The following is a 16,651-nucleotide window of genomic DNA, read 5'->3' on the forward strand; positions in this document are numbered from 1 at the left end:
TTTGAGATAATGGGTTGTGACATAGAGATCTATCTGGTGAACTTTTACTGAACCTCCTAAGAGCAAGCAATGTATCCCTCTACTCCCCCATCACTTAAGTCTCCAAAACTCTTCTTAATCCTTCTAAATTCTTCTAAGCTGCTCTGCCTATGTGTACTTGGACTAGTTCAATTATCCCTCTGTTGTTCCAAATGCTTGTAGTTTGTTAGTCCTACTGATATTAGTTTCCACCCCCTGGGCAGGCAAATCCACCTGACCTGTGAGGATTTCCTATTGTATAAACTAGGAAAACAGTCTGCCAACCGAACTGTTTGCACACTAACATGTTCCTCCTGCTGCACTGATTGTGGACTGGCATGCTCTGCCCAGCCTGGCAACAGGACTGCGTCCTTAGTGACAGATTCCTGGCTGTTGTGCATTTGGAAAGCAACTGGCTGCAATTGAAACAGCAGCTGGAAACCTTTTATAGTTTAAAGAAAAGCAAGCCGTACAGAGGACAAGACTCAGGTGGGTGCTCTCAGTACCTGACATTTCTTTTCCCATGTTAACTTCAGGGCCAGCTCTACTATTAGGCAAACCAGGACTATTGTCTCAGGCTGCCGATTTCACTTGTGAAAGGACAGCATAGCAGTAGCAGAGATGATGATGAAAATGATATATTTCACTGTTACAAGGCAGATAAGTGTTCTTTCTATTTTATCCTCTAAAATGGTTTGGCTGGGTTTGGGTACTATGAACCTTGATTTGTGCTATGATAAATGAGGACTTAACTCGTTGCTTTGCAGCAGACACCAGCTAAAGTTTTTCTGGCACCAAGGACAAGTTAAATGTTAAGGCTGCCTTTCCCAACTCTGATACCCCCTACTTTGGTTTAATTGCAAATTCTCTCTGGAGCACTTGAGTGAGAGTTGGTGTGCAATGTATCTTAAAGAAACTAGATTGTGGAAGGTGCAGTCAGATGTTGCAAGGTAAAGAAATCTAATTCCCTATAATAGAAGCTGGACAGCTGCTTCCGACAGCAATGGCACTTTAACAGAGAGGTGAATATTTGTTTATTCAATTCCTGCATTTACACAAAAATAAACAATTTCAAGCCTTTTCCCCACAGGTGAAATTGTGAGATTTTTGGGGAACTTTTGATTTTTGTGTTTGTTTTTAGACAACCTGTTTATAATGTCCAAAAACTGTTTTCCATAAAAACCGAATTTTTTCAAAGAAAACATTGACTTGCATCCTGCATCAGGAGACATATCTCTTGCTGTGATACATCTCCCATTTTCAATGTGGCTGCATCTATCTATTTTTCTTTATTTGCATGCCATACCACAGACATGCCAGAGTTCATGATCATTTTGTTAGTATTCTGCATATAACTGAAGGAAAATACCTACATCTCTGTGCTCCTGAGCTTTCCAGTGCATCTTGACATGGTGCGGTCATGCTGAAAATGTATATTTGAGGGGGAGTTTTTTGTTGAATCATTGAAACAAAAAGTGGGCTACAGTGACAGTTACAATGTGTTGCATTACCCATTGTAACTCAATAACAGAATGCTAGGCAATAGTGCAAACTATACTATTTCCCACAAAAACAGAAAAAATGAATTTTTCACAAGAAGTCCAGAAGTGTAAGAAATCACAATGTATTGCCTCTACTGCACGACTCAATGTCTGAAAGTAATTATGACTGAGGCAGAGCAATAAGTAACACTTCCCCTGTCAATGTAGACAGTATCCAAAGCCAGCCAAGTTATTTTGTCACATAAAACAGACACCCTTCCTTGTTGAAGACAAGAGAAATCTGTGAGTGCTCTTTACATCCCTCACCTCTAGCAGTTTACGAAACTGTCCAGGAGCAACATCAAAAATACAGTACCTACATAGATGCTACATTGAGTACTAGGAGATAAGGCAAAAGGTATTTGGTGGAATTCTATGTGACAGTTATGTGCTATGTAACACCATAACTACTGACTCTTTAGAACCCCCAATAATTCATAAGCAAACACTGGGATTGACGGGTTTGTCCCCCTATCAATTGAAAAGGGGTTGCCTGGGGTTCCCATTCTGTGAGTGATAAAAAAGGACCTGTCACAAAGCTCCCCCAAGGCAGAAATCATTCACAACAAAGTGGGAACATCCAGCAACCTTTTCTCAAATAACAGATGAATGGTCTTCCATTAAGTCCATCAGCTGCATAACAGTAAGTGGGATTTATGGGGTTTTTATGCTCTCTACACAGCTCCTAGATTGGGTGATATATAGGAATCATGGCAGTTCAGAATGTCATGCTCGTTCTTACAGTAATGGTGTTTCTTAACTTTTATATTAATAACTACCATCTTTGTAACTGCTTAGATCTTCAAAAAACATATAAGGGTGCCATGTCCCATTTTTCCATAAGTCCTTGCAAGGGAGATTTACTTTGCACAGTAACTATAATATGAAAATGCCTAAATAATAGGGGTAATAGGAAATATTTTAAGATGTTCATAAATTGCTCAAAAATAAGAAGTTGAACAATCATTACAGATTTTAAAACCAGTATTAATAAGTATTGAACTATATTCACATAGTAATATCTAAAGATATTAAGCCAGATGAAAACAAAAACATTCATACTTTTGGCTTACTTCTACTTCCAAAAATGGTTCCTCAGTTGGTCCCATAGATGTACCAAGAGGGAGAAAGAAAGCATTGCCTCCAAATATGAATTTTGCTTCATAAATGAAAATTCCCTTCAATCCCCAGATTTCTAGTGCTGCAGAGAATGAGGCATTGACAATTGTTCACATCCAGAACTCTTATATTTGCTGTGTTCTCATTCCCCTGGTAACATTGCCTGCCCTATTTCTTTGGATACCTAAATTCTTGGTGGCATCCTGACAGAGGCGATTCAACATTAAGGTCAATTAAGCCATTGCTTGTGGTGCAGACCATGCGGGGGCACTGTTGAGGTGTTGGCGGTGGTGGCGGAAGGCCCAGCCACCCATCCACGTGTCCGCCCTCCTGCTCTCCCTCGCTGTCGCCCGCCGTCTGCCTGTCGATGGTCCTGTGCGTGTGCGCAGGCCTTTCAATTGGCCACAGGGTCGATTGGAAGTTCTGCCCATGCGCACAGGACCATCGACCATTGTCATCGGACCCCTTCCCCGAGCCCGCCCCTGCCCCCCTCCCATTGGCTGAGTCCATGACGCCCTTCCCACTGGAGGCCCCCCATTGGCTGTGTGCTGCTCTCCGGCATTGATTGACGGGTGGCAAGGAGGGGCTTGTGTGGGCAGAGAGAGAGGGAGAGAAAGATGGAGGCCTCAGAGAGAAGAAGAAGGAAAAGCCCTGAGGGAGAGAGGGGGGAGGGGGAGGGAGATTGGGGACATACTTTCCTTATTTGTGGGTCTCTCTGCCTTCTCACATGGGTCATGAGGAGGAGGAGGAGGCACGCCCTGTGTTGGGAGGCGAAGGCCAGGCCCGTCCTTGGCTGGGCGCAGGGCTCTCTGGGGAAGGAAGAACTACAACTCCGAGGTCGACAGGTGGGCGATGGGCGACAGTGAGGGAGAGCAGGAGAGCAACCGTGTGGACTGGTGCCTGGGCCTTCGGCTGCCACTGCCGCTGCCGCCGCCTCCAGTATTTATCAACAATTTTTTTTGGGAGGGGGGGCAGCAAAAATTGGGAGGGGCGCCTAAATTTCGGTCGCCTACTCCTGAAAATTACCTCAGGACGACTCTGCATCCTGATCAGACTATACAAAGCTGCAAACCAGACAGACAGCAGAATAAAAATCATTGGAATTCACTTTTACAGAAATTGTATCTCTGCTCTGACTGAAAGCCTTCCACCAACCTACATTTAAAGTTAGACCAACCCCCCCCCCCCCCGCCGCTCCAATACATAACAGGATATCTGAAATACGGGAGAGTGAGACCATGAGAAATGATGCATCCATCTCATACCCATAGCAAGGTGTGACAAGCAGCATCTTGAATCATGTCATGCTATGCAGAGAAGGCTGGACAAATCATTTATTAATGCTCTGCTTTCCTGTGGCTCAGAAATCTCTGTGGTGCAGGGAGCTCTCTGGCCTCAAAGACAGGGTTTGGGTAGCATAGCAAGGCACAGCTACAATGACAGAACTTCATCACAGGAACTACATCTCTGGAGGCATGGTTTCAGAATGTATTCCTAAATGTTCAACTGAAATTTCAAGTTTCTGCAATGGTGAAAATCTGTATTATCATGCATTTTTCATCACCTTCAACTGCAAGGGCTTTGGGAACATGGATATTAAATAGTTGGTTGGAAGAATACCATAAATTGGAAGCTACTGAAAATAACAACAATGTTACTGGGAATATCTGAGAACCACGATGCCCATTTTAGTTCTGTTTAGGGGGGAAAGATGGACAATTCTTTTGAAGAAAATCACTAATATTATGCCTTTTGGTATTATAGGGACAGAGCATTTTGTGAAGAATGGCTTCAGGGAAGAACAACCCATATGGGTTTAATGAAAATTATGAGACTGTCACAAAAATAATTGGGAGCAAATACATCCGATGTCATGTAGAAAAAAATATTGGGTAAGTATCATTTCAGGAATTATTTTTTAAATATATATTATTAAGGATTTAGCTTTTCATTTAATTTTGAAAAATATAAGTTCAATAGAAAATGTGGTCACTGTCAAATGGTAGCAAGCCATATAATAGTATAAAGTAAAATAGCATAAAACCTGAAGACAAATAATAGCTGCTGTATAACTTCTGCTGCCACCATTCATAGTGGTAGCAACAATACACAAACAAAAAGGGCAGGAGGAAGCTGTACTATTGCCTTTTCTAATGGAGAGCCCCAACCATGAGAAACTATTGGTGAGTCCTTCTTCCCTCTACAGAAATATGGTGATTTCATTGTCTCCAAATAAGGTAGAGGATTTCCAGAGGCTGCTCAGATCCAGGTGGAAAGCAGAGCATGGAAAGGTACTCTTAAGAGGAATGAATATAATGGCACACTGAAATCACCCATCCCTCAGCAAAGGTGGGGGAGTGTTGTTTGTCCCAGAACACAGTCATAGAGCTGATCACTATGTCATTATATAATATTCAACCTTCTTAAGAGTAAATTTCCAAGCTATACTTTGCCATTGAATATCATAGAGCCTGTCTCCAGACAATTTTCATCTAAGGATCAGTTGTGGAAGAGGGTGGGATTTGTTCCATTTCTCCATATTATTAGTTTGGCCCTACCTTGCTGGAACAAACAAGCCAACACTGAATTTATTTTATACCATGATTCTTGGCTTGACTCCCCTTGATGTTAACAAGTCTTCTGAAAGCGTCTCTTATCTGTGCCACTTTGGGATAATTTTTTTCAAAGTGTATCAAACTTTTCCTTTCTGTCTGAATAAGACTATTTTCTGTCATTTTGCATACAGCATCCCCAAAATGTGAAATGTATAAGCTGGTAACTGGAGCAAACAAATTGGCATATAGTGTTGGGTTACAAAATTCCCATTGATACAACTTGGAAGTAACAATTGAATTTAGGCTATAGAAGATAACATCTCAGTAATATTAACACAGTGGTATTGTTTCTTAAGAATGCTTGGCTCAGAATTATAGTTCTCTTTCCATATCCATGGATTTTGCATCCATTGATTCTACAATCCATGACTTGAATTGTTTAAACCCTGATTTTTGCCATTTTATATAAGGAACACCATGACATTGTATTCAATGGAACTCAAGCATCCACAATTTTTGATATTCATCAGGGGTCCTCGAATCAAGCCCCCATGGCTCATTGTAAACATTCCCTCTTCTTCTAGTCCCTAGCCTTAAAATACATTTCACTGATTATATTATTTCTACCCAGCTAACAAATGCTGTAAGAAGCAAATAGCTGTAGCATTATTATGTAATCTTATGTAATATAAATAATTGCAGAGTATGATTTGCTTAGATATCAATAGATATATTGTTTGCCTGTTTCCTGACAGCAAAGCAAAGGAGGGTGTGAAAGCTGAGACACAATCCATGCTCCAAACATTACCCCCATGTAATACAAGGCAGACACGTGGAAACGCTCCAGGCCTCAATAAACCTCCTTGTCAACAAATCAATTATGCTCTAAATGATGAACAACAGAACAAAGGTGAAAAGGAAGAACATAAGTCTCAACAACCAGGGATGAATGATAGCAAATCTGTGGGCAGTAAAGTAAGTTGCTCTAAAGGTCATGATTGCTAATTCTCATGGGTTTCTCATAGAAATGAGGGATAAATATGTCTCACTGGCACTTGAATACTAACCAGTCTAATGTGACATATCCAAATTAATATCCCAAACAAAATAACATAATTTCTTTAGTTTTCACACTTCCCTAATCTTCCTATGCAATTCTCTAATACAAAAAAAGTACAAAAAGAAACTCTAAAACACATACATTAATGACATTTGCATATAACAAGTAAAACAGCAGTAGAAGATGTTGGCCCCTTCTACAATGCCAGATAATCCAGATTATCAAAGCAGAAAATCCACATTATATGATTAGAACTGGATTAGGACCCCTTCCACACAGATGAATAAAATCCCACATGATTTGCTTTAAAAGTGTGGACTCAGATAACCCAGTTCAAAGCAGTTATTGTGGTATTTTCTGCCTTGATATTCTGGGTTATATGGCTATGTGTAAGGGCTCTAGGGACCTCTTTGCATGAGGCTAAAATGGGCAGCATTTAGCCCAGGTCACCCACAGAGCCTGCTGGCTCCCATCAAACAATGCTGGTGGGGCTCCATTGGTGAAGAAGAGTAGAGCCGGTGCATGCCACCACCACGGCAACATGGGAGGCTTCTTGTGTTGCCACTGGAATCCATGGGAGGAAGCCACACACTCCATGTTCCCCCCCCCCCCATGTGAACACCCTTTCCTCAAGCTGGGCAATGTGGGGCATGGGACACTGGATTCCCCATGCCCCAAGCCATGGGACAACTCCGGTGGCCATGTGACAAAGTTATATCTTAGTCTACACAGCCATATAATCCAATTCAAAGTTGATAATGTGGATTTTATATAGCTGTGTAGAAGGAGCCCGTTAAAGATGTGTATAATGGTCTGTGTACAAAAATGACTGACTGAATTTAATTTTTAATTTTTTTAAAGATAGCTTTGATATACTGATGCAAAAACTTTGCTTGGTAAAATGTGCTTATTAAATAGATTGTTCTTTAGTTTCTATTTAGTTCTATTCAGCACTCAAGTTTTACTCTTTCGGGATAGACTAAAGTGAATGGCAATGGCCCCCTTGCTTCCAGCAAAAAAGAGCACCATACATATGAGTTGGATTCATATGATCCTCCAGATTTTGTTGTTCTGCAGCTTTGTTGTTGTTATTGTTGGCTGCCATTGAGTTATTTCTGACCTATGGTGACCCTATGAATGAGAGACTTCCCACCAAGTCACCCTACCATTAACAGCCCTGCTGAGGTCTTGCAGGTTCAGGGCTGTGGCTTCCTTGATTGGGTCCACCCATCTGCAATGCCTTTTACTACTACAGGGCTTTTACACAGTCCTAAATCTGCAAGACCTTCTACCTTACCAAACATTATTATCATTTCTAGTGAGTTCGATCTTGTAATTATGTGTTCAATAACCTCAGGCTTGATTTGCTCTAGGAATCATTTATTGGTCTTTTTAGTAGTCCACATTATGTATAGACCTCTTCTCCAACTACATTTAAGATTATTTGATTGACTTTCTATTAGCTTTCTTTACTGTCCAACTTTTACACTCATACATAGAAAGTGGAAATGTGATGGCATGGACAGTCATAACTTTAGTATTCAGTGATTGTGATGACTCATGGGCCTTGTAACCTTGTAAGGTTATTGGTGCTCTGCAGCCAGGATCCTGACAGTTTGACTCCACCACCCTAAGCACCAATTAACCTAAGGCCAGAATGTCTACAGGAACCGGAGCGGAAGCTCAACCACCCAGTTACACCATTTCCCAGGAAGAATTCAATAGGATTCGAGACACACTCCGTACGCAGGAGGGAGAAATATGGGGCTTGAAGGAACGCGGAGCCCGTCTCCCTGCCCTAGCGCTACCAACCAAGTTTTCTGGAGAAGCCTCCAAGGTCCATGTTTTCCGTCGCCAGTGCCAGGCGTACTTAGAAGCCCGCCAAGCCGAGTTTTCCCAAGAAGATGTCAAGGTGGCGTGGATCTACAGTCTCCTAGATGGGCCTGCGGCCACTTGGGCAACGGCGCTGTTTGATGCGGGTTCCATCCAACGGCGCTGTTTGATGCGGGTTTTAAGCACCGCGCAAAATTTCTTGAACCACCTTAGAAAGACCTGGGGGATCGAGGACGACGAGGAGGCGGCCGGCCATAAACTCCGGCGTCTCTTCCAAGGGGACAGGCCATTGTCCCGGTACATAGCCGAGTTCCGGGTGCTGGCTCAGAGCACCGGCTGGAACGATATAGCCCTTAGAGGACAGTTTCGCGAGGGCCTCAACATCGAGATGCAGGAAGAAATCTCTAAGGTGGATCCCCCAGGGACTCTTGAGAGACTCATCAACCAGTGTTTACGAGCTGAAGTCCTGCTTGCCAACAAAAAACAGTGGCTCCGGGGCCAGAGTGGAAGAGCCGGAGTGAAACCTCCCGCTTCTGCCAGTGTTCAGCCACGTCCAGTATGGAGATCCCCACCGCTAGCCCCAAACCCCATGGGGAGCGAGGAGGAGCCGATGCAGTTGGGCAATGTGCGCCCCCGACTAGATGTTGCCGAAAAGGCCCGCCGCCAACGTTTGAATCTGTGTTGGTACTGCGGGATTGGGGGCCACTTCGCCAGAGAATGTCCAGCCAAAAGGAAGCCCGCCGCCCGCCTGGCGGCGGCGTCCTACGCAGAGGTGGAGGCGGCCGAGGCGGCTGGAGCAAAGCCGGCGGGGGAAGCCAGCGACCGGGCATAGAGAGTCCACAGTCCATGCCCCCGACTTAGTCCGCCGCTTCCATCAGGCCTACCCTACCAAGCCGTAGCCCCGCGACTCGAGGAGAGGGGCCCTGTTTGAGGGGGGCCTTGAGGGCGGGGATAGTGTGATGACTCATGGGCCTTGTAGTCCTGTTCCTAGTACTATTGTGGCAGACGAAGAGGAAAACATGGGATTTTCGCCGGTTCAGCAAGAGCCGGAGCCTCTTCACCTGCAGGATGTTGACGTTTGCCCTCAAGAATTCAGCCAAACAGGCCTTGGGCAGAACTCCCCCCCCCCCCGGTTTTCCAGGAGGGAAAATTATTCTAAAGATAGGGGAGCCAGGGAGGCTAATCGCAGAAGCCTGAGAATCGCTGCCAAACAAATGGCTGATTAGGTCTGCTTCCCTTGGGAAATTCTAAGGAGTCATGCATCTGGACAGAGTTGGGTTTCGCTTCTCGTTCTCTAGGGAAAGAGTTCTGTTGGCGGGAAAACGAGACCCAATATAGGTGTTTGGCGCGAGGATTTCTTTATGGAGTCAATTGATCAGCTTGAGGAGAGAGATCATGTGTGGACTTCGTAATCCCAGTTCCTTGCTTCCCGGATCAAGCTTCAAGTCTAGCCTTGTCTCACGTTTTACCACGGACTCTGTTTCATGCTTCATGTTCATCTTGCCTTCAGTCAAGGATCTAGTCGAGAATCAAGTTATTTTCCAGCCTTGTTGTCAAGCTTCATTGGACTTTAAAGACTCTGTTGTTTCCCCACACTATTGCTTGGCAAGGTGTGTGTTTCGGTCAAGTGGATTAAAACTTTGAACTCTAATATCTTATATTGGACAATACATTTCTGGACTATATTTGACCTTATCTGAAAGGTCTGCTTCTGAACTATATTCTTCACTTGTTTTTATTGATTTTATATATTTCTTTAATAAAGATATTAGATAGAGACTGGCCTCTGTGTAAGGTTATTGGTGCTCTGCAGCCAGGATCCTGACAGTGATGTATCTTTACACTTCAGGATCTACTCTAGTTCATAGCGGCCCTTCCAATTCCCAGTCTTCCTCTGATATCTGGACTGAAATCTCCATTATGATTAATGACTGACTCAAGGGATAATTTCTTTTATTTTGAAGTTATGTAAATTTTCTGTAATCATTACTTTTGTTTTCTTAATATTCAACTATAAAGCTGCCTTTGCACCTTCTTCCTTCAGTTGTTATTATAGTTCTTTCCTATTTTTCCCTAGTACTATAGCATCATCTGCATATGTTAAATTGTTCATGTTCCTTCTTCAGTCCTGCTCTGACAAGTTAAACAGAAAGAGTGATAAAATGCAGCCTTGCCTGACCCTGTTGCCAACTGAAAACTATTCAGTTTCTGAGTATTCAGTCTTAACTGTGACCTCTCGTCCTGATGACAGGATACCCATTCAGATAATTAGATTGTTTTCTTCATGATCTACACAATTAAAGGCTTTGCTATAAAGCACAGACTGATTTTCTTCTGAAATTCTTTGGTATGCTCTACTATCCAACATATGTTTACAGTATCCTCATGCCTCTTTGTCTCCTGAATCCAGCTTGAACACCTGGCATTTCTTGCTCTCTGTATGGTAAAACTTGTAAAAATTTGGACATCATTTTGCTTGCATGGAAAATAATGCAATGAATCTTTATTTTCTTCAGGATTAGAATGTATATTGAATGTTTCCAATCTGTGAGCTATTTTTGTTTATTTCTTTTCCATATTTGTTGGCAGGTTTTAGTTATAACTAGACTGCATTCTGTCTCTATAGACTGAAGCTACTGCATTATTATGCCATGTGTTCCTAGTGATTTATTTATCTTATGTGCTCTGAGTGCAGCTTCCACTTTATTTTCTAAAATTTTATAATTTCATCTTCAAATAATTCTTCTTTGAATTAACCTGTCATTCTTTTATCTTATTTATATAATTCTCTGTATTTTTCAAAAAAATTATTTCTACATGGTTATGTAATCTATTTTCCTGCCAGCCATAGAGCATCCCCATTCTTGGTTTAAATTTCCTTTTGATTTCTTAAATTTACTGGAAGAGGTCTCTGTTATATTCTGTTTCTCTGTATTGGTTGTTATAATAATTCTCTTTGTTTCTTTATACCATGGTTCCCAACCTTTGGTCCTTCAGTTGTTTTGGATTTCATCTTCCAAAAATCCCAGCCAGTTTATCAGCTGTTAAAGATTGTGGAAGTTGAAGTCCAAAACACCTGGAGGATCAAACATTGGGTACCACTGCTTTATACAAATTGCAACAATTACATTCAAAGTTCTGACCCCATTTCTGCCACCTTTTACGTTTGCTTCTTGTCTGTTTTTAATTGCTTGAAGGGTTTCATTGATCATCCATTGACACCTCTCCATCTTTTTGGCAGAAGTGGGATTTTTTTCTTTCCTCCCTGATAATGTCCCTGGCTTTAGTCTATAATTCTTTTGCCCCCCAGTCAATTAGTTTGAATAGTGCAAATCTATTTTAAGGCACCTCTAAATTCTATAGGAATGTTCTTCAAGTTGTCTTTTGGCACAGTGGTTGGCTTAATATTTCTCTTTAGCTTTACTCTAATTTTGGACAATATCATTTCATGGCCGGGTCACAATATGCCCTGATTTTGTTTGGTTGGAGAAGAGACTGAAGCTTTCAATGATGTACTCTATTTGAGTTTTATATTGTCCAGCAAGTGATGTTCATGTATACATTACATGTGTGCATTATTTACAGTTGGCTATATTCATTAGGCCTGATAGAAATTGTAATCCAGCAATATTTGGAAGGCCACTTGATTCCTATTCCTCCTCTGTGTTGACCAAATAAAGAAAACATTTGTGTGTCAAAATACAATATTCTGCTTCCCAACAAAACTTCATTTTTCTCTTTTTGCTTCCAATTTTCATAGCTTGCTCACATTCTAAGGTTCATTTGACCTTACCCAATTTTCCAACCTTTTGAGAAATCTTTTCTCATTCTTCAAATGTTTTTTTAAAATACAGATACTAAGCATGTGACTTTTATTCATTGTACTATATAGTAATCACATGGCCTGTAAGAATAGCCATCATGGTTATAGAGAATTCCATTTTTAGACCAAAGACTACAGTTTAATCAATATGGATAAGATAACAGATCTCTTAAATGATTATTCTCTGATCAGAACAAGTTGCAACTTTTCTCTGACACCTCAATATGCACAGGCAGAATATACACAGGGCTTAAGATGTGGCCTATGAAGTTTTTCAAAATCTTCCTTCCATCACATATCTTCATGTTGTGATGGGGTTGATTAATGCTATCAGTTGTCACCTTCAAAATTTTATTTTCATTGAAAAGTTGCTAATTGACAAGTTGGCTCCCACGCTGAATTCTGGCAACTTAATGGTTGCCTGGAGAATACCACTCTTTTATATAATCCAAAATCATGGCCAGTTCAATTGCAAACATTGCCAATATAATGCATTGTCATAGATTAGCAAGAACAAATTGAGGAATACCCTGAGCCATGCAGTAAAGAGCACAGTCCTTAAGCAGAAGCTTGTTGTAGCTTAAACCAATTTACAGAGAAGAGAAAAATGGGTGAGGATTCTAAAGTTAAATATTTGAGTGGAAGGGGAGTAGAACTGGTCCTGTGTCAACTGGTGGCTTCCAAAATATATGGGTAGAGGGCAGCAAACCTTTTGGGTTTCATTTCAAGCTTTAAAGAGACCTATCTCAAGAACATAGAACGTCTGGTTTCAATTCACTGCTTTTTGTTATAATGCTCATCACAGCACTCCAAAGCCCCTTCTACACTGTCCCTATATCTCATGATCTGCTTCTAAATTATCTGTTTTGAACTGGATTATATGAGGCCCCATTCACACAGCTGTATAAAATCCCACATTTTCTGCATTAAACTGGGTTATATGGCAGTGTGGACTCAGATAACCCAGTTCAAGCAGATATCTGCTTTGATATTCTGGGTTATATGACTGTGGAAGGGCCATGAGTCTCCACTGCCATATAATCTGGGATAAACTGATAATCTAGGATCAGATCCCAGGATATAAGGACAGTGTAGAAGGGACTCACAATGGTTTCTCACCTCCTCTTATTTCAATACAGCATGCTGTTAAATTGACCATGGTCCACCCTTTTGACCTAATGAGGTGCCCTTATTTAAACCATGAAGCAAATGCTTTTAGTCTTCTCCTTGCAGAAGGGTCCTCATGCTCCATGCTGAAATAGATGTGTTACTGCAGTCTTAAACTACGGTTTAGAGTGATAGCTGCCCAGGTAGAACTGTGTTTATATGACATTTTATCTTAACTTTATCCATCGAATTTTGGGCACAGTATATGAAGCTTTCTCACAGTAATAATATAACGTTCCTAAAATTGAGCTGAGTACAGTTACTGGCTAAAGGTCATGTAGTAGACGTGGAATAGCTTATACTTCGAGCTCCCCAGTGAAAGAATAAAATTAACCATCATTTGTTTATAAATAATAGACCAGTCCATACAATACAGATTTTCTTTTTCAAAGTGTTTTAAAATTTGTACTAATTTTCCAGAAAAATGTTTTTCCTTTATTGCATTTCTTCTAACTATTCATTATTCCAGGATTCAAAACCAGTAAATAAGCATTGTGTCACTGCTCCTTCTGGAGACAAGTCTTTATCCTACATTCATACTCTCAAAAAAACAACTGTTGGACCACAGTCTTCAGGACATCTTGAAAGACAAGAGGTAACTAAATATGAGTTTGTAACCATCATTGGCTAGTGGCTGTAAGAAGTGTTCCTTTGAGATTTTGTTTTGTTTTGTTTTTTACAGAGATATTTTGAATACACGGAAATTTCTGTCTATAATTATTTCAGATTAATTTAATTGTTATTTGTCAGTAGGTATTTTGGGTTTGGGACAGGGGATTGGTATTGTGCTACCTTTCCCTGTTACTTTTGAGCTGAGACACAAAGAGGAATCATTTGAAGCATAATGCTGTCTTGGTATGTTTGAGTGCTTTCAGAAGTTGCTTTGTGTATATGTCTTCAAGTTAGCTATCAACTTACTGTGATCCCATTAATTTCAAAAGGTTTCCTTAGGCAAGGAATACCTAAATGTTTTTCCCCCAATTCCTCTGAAATATAGTCTGTAGCACCTGCTATTCATTGGCAGTCTTTCATCCAAGGCCCCTTCCACACAGCTGTATAAAATCCACATTGAATTGGATTATATGGCAGTGTGGAGTCAGATAATCCAGTTCAAAGCAGATATTGTGGGTTATCTGCCTTGATATTCTGAGTTTTAAGGCTGTGTGGAAGGGCACTAAGAATAACCAGGACTGACCCTGCTTAGCTTCCAAAATCAAAGGCCCCTTCTACACTGCCAGATAATTCAGGTTATCAAAGCAGAAAATCCACATTATCTGATTTGAACTGGATTATCTTAGTCTACACTGAGATATAATCCAGTGCAAAACAGATCATGTGGATTTTATACAGCTGTGTAGAAAGGGTCAAATACTGTGTCATTCAGGTGGGCTTTTGGAAATGACCAGCTGCTGAAGAGGGGGGTTTTATTGCCAAAAACAATAGTATTTCCTTTATCAATATATCTTCAATTGCCTATTTAATTAAATACCTTTCAGATACCTGCATTTGTTATTTTTTATAATTCAGAATATCATGGAAAACTCAAGAGAGAGATATGAGGAAAATGATTCCCTTCTGGCTATCCTCAAAAAAGAACAGTATCCTTTGAGCTTGACTATAATAGACAAACTGCAGGAAGAATGCAAGGTTTTTGACAGCAGAGTTTCAGGATTTCTATCTTGGGCACAGCTGAACCACTTGCTCTTAAAACACGAAGTCCCTCTGCAATTGCCAACAGTCAAACTCCTTTTCATGAAGTTTGCAAATGCAAATGCTCAAGAATTGGTGAGTTTATGCAACATTTGTAATTGTAGCAAAAAAGGGTTATACGTAAATTGGGCCCAATGGGTATGCTTTGTTAAAAAAAATGCTTGTTTATGATTTTGCAATACAGATTATGTTTCTTAACTCTTAAAGTAATGGTAAATGTTATGTGTTGTTAACTGCCATCAAGTAAACTTTGACTCATGGTGACAGTATGAACAACCATTTCATCACCCAGGGCTTTTTTAGCATCCTAGGACACTTCCCCGTCAGTCCAGCAATGAATGGGCATGCTGCCCGTTACATGATGTCACTGGACGTCCTGCGGAAGCCCCGCCCACACCTAGAGTGGTAGTATTCTAGGAAGCTTCCCACCAAACACGGGAGCCTGATCATGTTGGAGCCAGCACGGATTCACACCGCTTCGGCAATGCTTCCTCCATGTGATTGGGAAAGTATTGCCGCAATGAAGTAGTGCGTGGGGTGACATAATTGCCCCTCATCTTTGACATTTTGCCACAGAGGCTGGTGAAACAGCACGGGGAGGAGTCCCCTATGTGATGAAGTCCTAAGAGATCTCCAAGGCACCCTGTCGTCAATAGCCCCACTCAGATATTGCAGACTCTTCACTTCACTTCACTTCATTTCTTAATTAGTCGCTCTCCACCAGAGTGCTCCGAGCGACTTACAATTTAAAATATCATTCCACAATATAAAAACATTCAACCTAAAAACATTCAACAGTAACTATTTGGCAAATTAGATCTGATATACTTAAGTGCACAACCAAACAGCCAAGTCTTGAGCGCTTTTACAAAAGGTCGCAACTCCGACATTGCTCTAATATATGGAGGCAATGAGTTCCACAGAACTGGAGCACAGGTCGAAAAGGCTCTACACCTTGTAGCTTCCAGGTGTACCTCCCTAGGGCCCAGTAAGTATAGGAGATTTTCCTGGGAGGATCGAGGTGACCACTGATGGAAAAAAGGAATGAGGCCGTCCCTAAGATATAATGGTCCTTGGCCATTTCGAGCTCTAAATGTCAGGATCAGTAAGAGATCCGATGTTCTATTGGTAGCCAATGCAGTTGTTTCAGAACTGGTGTAATATGGGATCTCATAGATGATCCCGCTAGCAGCCTGGCCATTCGGATCTTCTGGGTTTTTATCTTCAGAAGGCCGGCATATAAAGCGTTACAATAATCCAACCTAGTGGTGACTGTTGCATGGATTGCCGTTGCCAATGCTTCTGTCGAAAGGTAAGATGCCAATTTCCTTGCCTGGCGAAGATGAAAAAAGGCCTGCTTACTTATGGCAGTGATCTGGGCCTCCATCATCAGCGATGAGTCCAACACAACCCCAAGGCTTTTAACAGTAGCAGACGGAACCAGAACTTCCCCATTGAAATCAGGCAGTGACTGGATTAACTCTGGTGGCTGGCCGGGCCAGAGTATCTCAGTTTTTGCGGGATTCACTTTTAGTCTACTCGCTCGCAGCCAACTCATCACTACTTCCAAACACAGCTTAAAGTTCTCAGGAATCGTGGCTGTCCCAGGTTCGAGACGCAAGAGTAGCTGGGTATCATCTGCATACTGGTAGCACTCTATGCCAAAGCTCCGCACTAGTCCAGCAAGTGGTCGGACATAGATGTTAAATAACAGGGGCGAAAGGATAGCACCCTGGGGAACTCCACAGCAAAGGCAGGAGCTCTCAGAGCTTTGGCCTAACCACTCCACCCTCTGTCTCCTGTCCTGAAGAAACGAATTGAACCA

General features: G+C 41.6%; 1 protein-coding gene across 3 annotated transcripts in view; it reads left to right on the forward strand.

Moving 5' to 3' along the window:
- The first annotated feature begins 306 nt into the window (after nucleotides 1–306).
- c4h1orf87 (chromosome 4 C1orf87 homolog) overlaps nucleotides 307–16,651 on the forward strand; it is a 42,551-nt gene continuing 26,206 nt past the window's right edge. The window contains exons 1-5 of one of the 3 annotated variants that reach the window (XM_016993199.2): nucleotides 307–507; nucleotides 4,443–4,570; nucleotides 5,989–6,208; nucleotides 13,586–13,711; nucleotides 14,644–14,901. In XM_016993199.2, coding sequence (XP_016848688.2) covers nucleotides 4,464–4,570; nucleotides 5,989–6,208; nucleotides 13,586–13,711; nucleotides 14,644–14,901 — 711 coding nt within the window. In that variant the 5' untranslated portion in view covers nucleotides 307–507; nucleotides 4,443–4,463. The remainder of the gene's footprint in view (nucleotides 508–4,442; nucleotides 4,571–5,988; nucleotides 6,209–13,585; nucleotides 13,712–14,643; nucleotides 14,902–16,651) is intronic. The other 2 variants (XM_008109362.3, XM_008109363.3) reach the window with 2 other exon arrangements.

Source organism: Anolis carolinensis, chromosome 4 (genome assembly GCF_035594765.1).
Source record: "Anolis carolinensis isolate JA03-04 chromosome 4, rAnoCar3.1.pri, whole genome shotgun sequence".
Taxonomy (NCBI): Eukaryota; Metazoa; Chordata; class Lepidosauria; order Squamata; family Dactyloidae; genus Anolis; species Anolis carolinensis.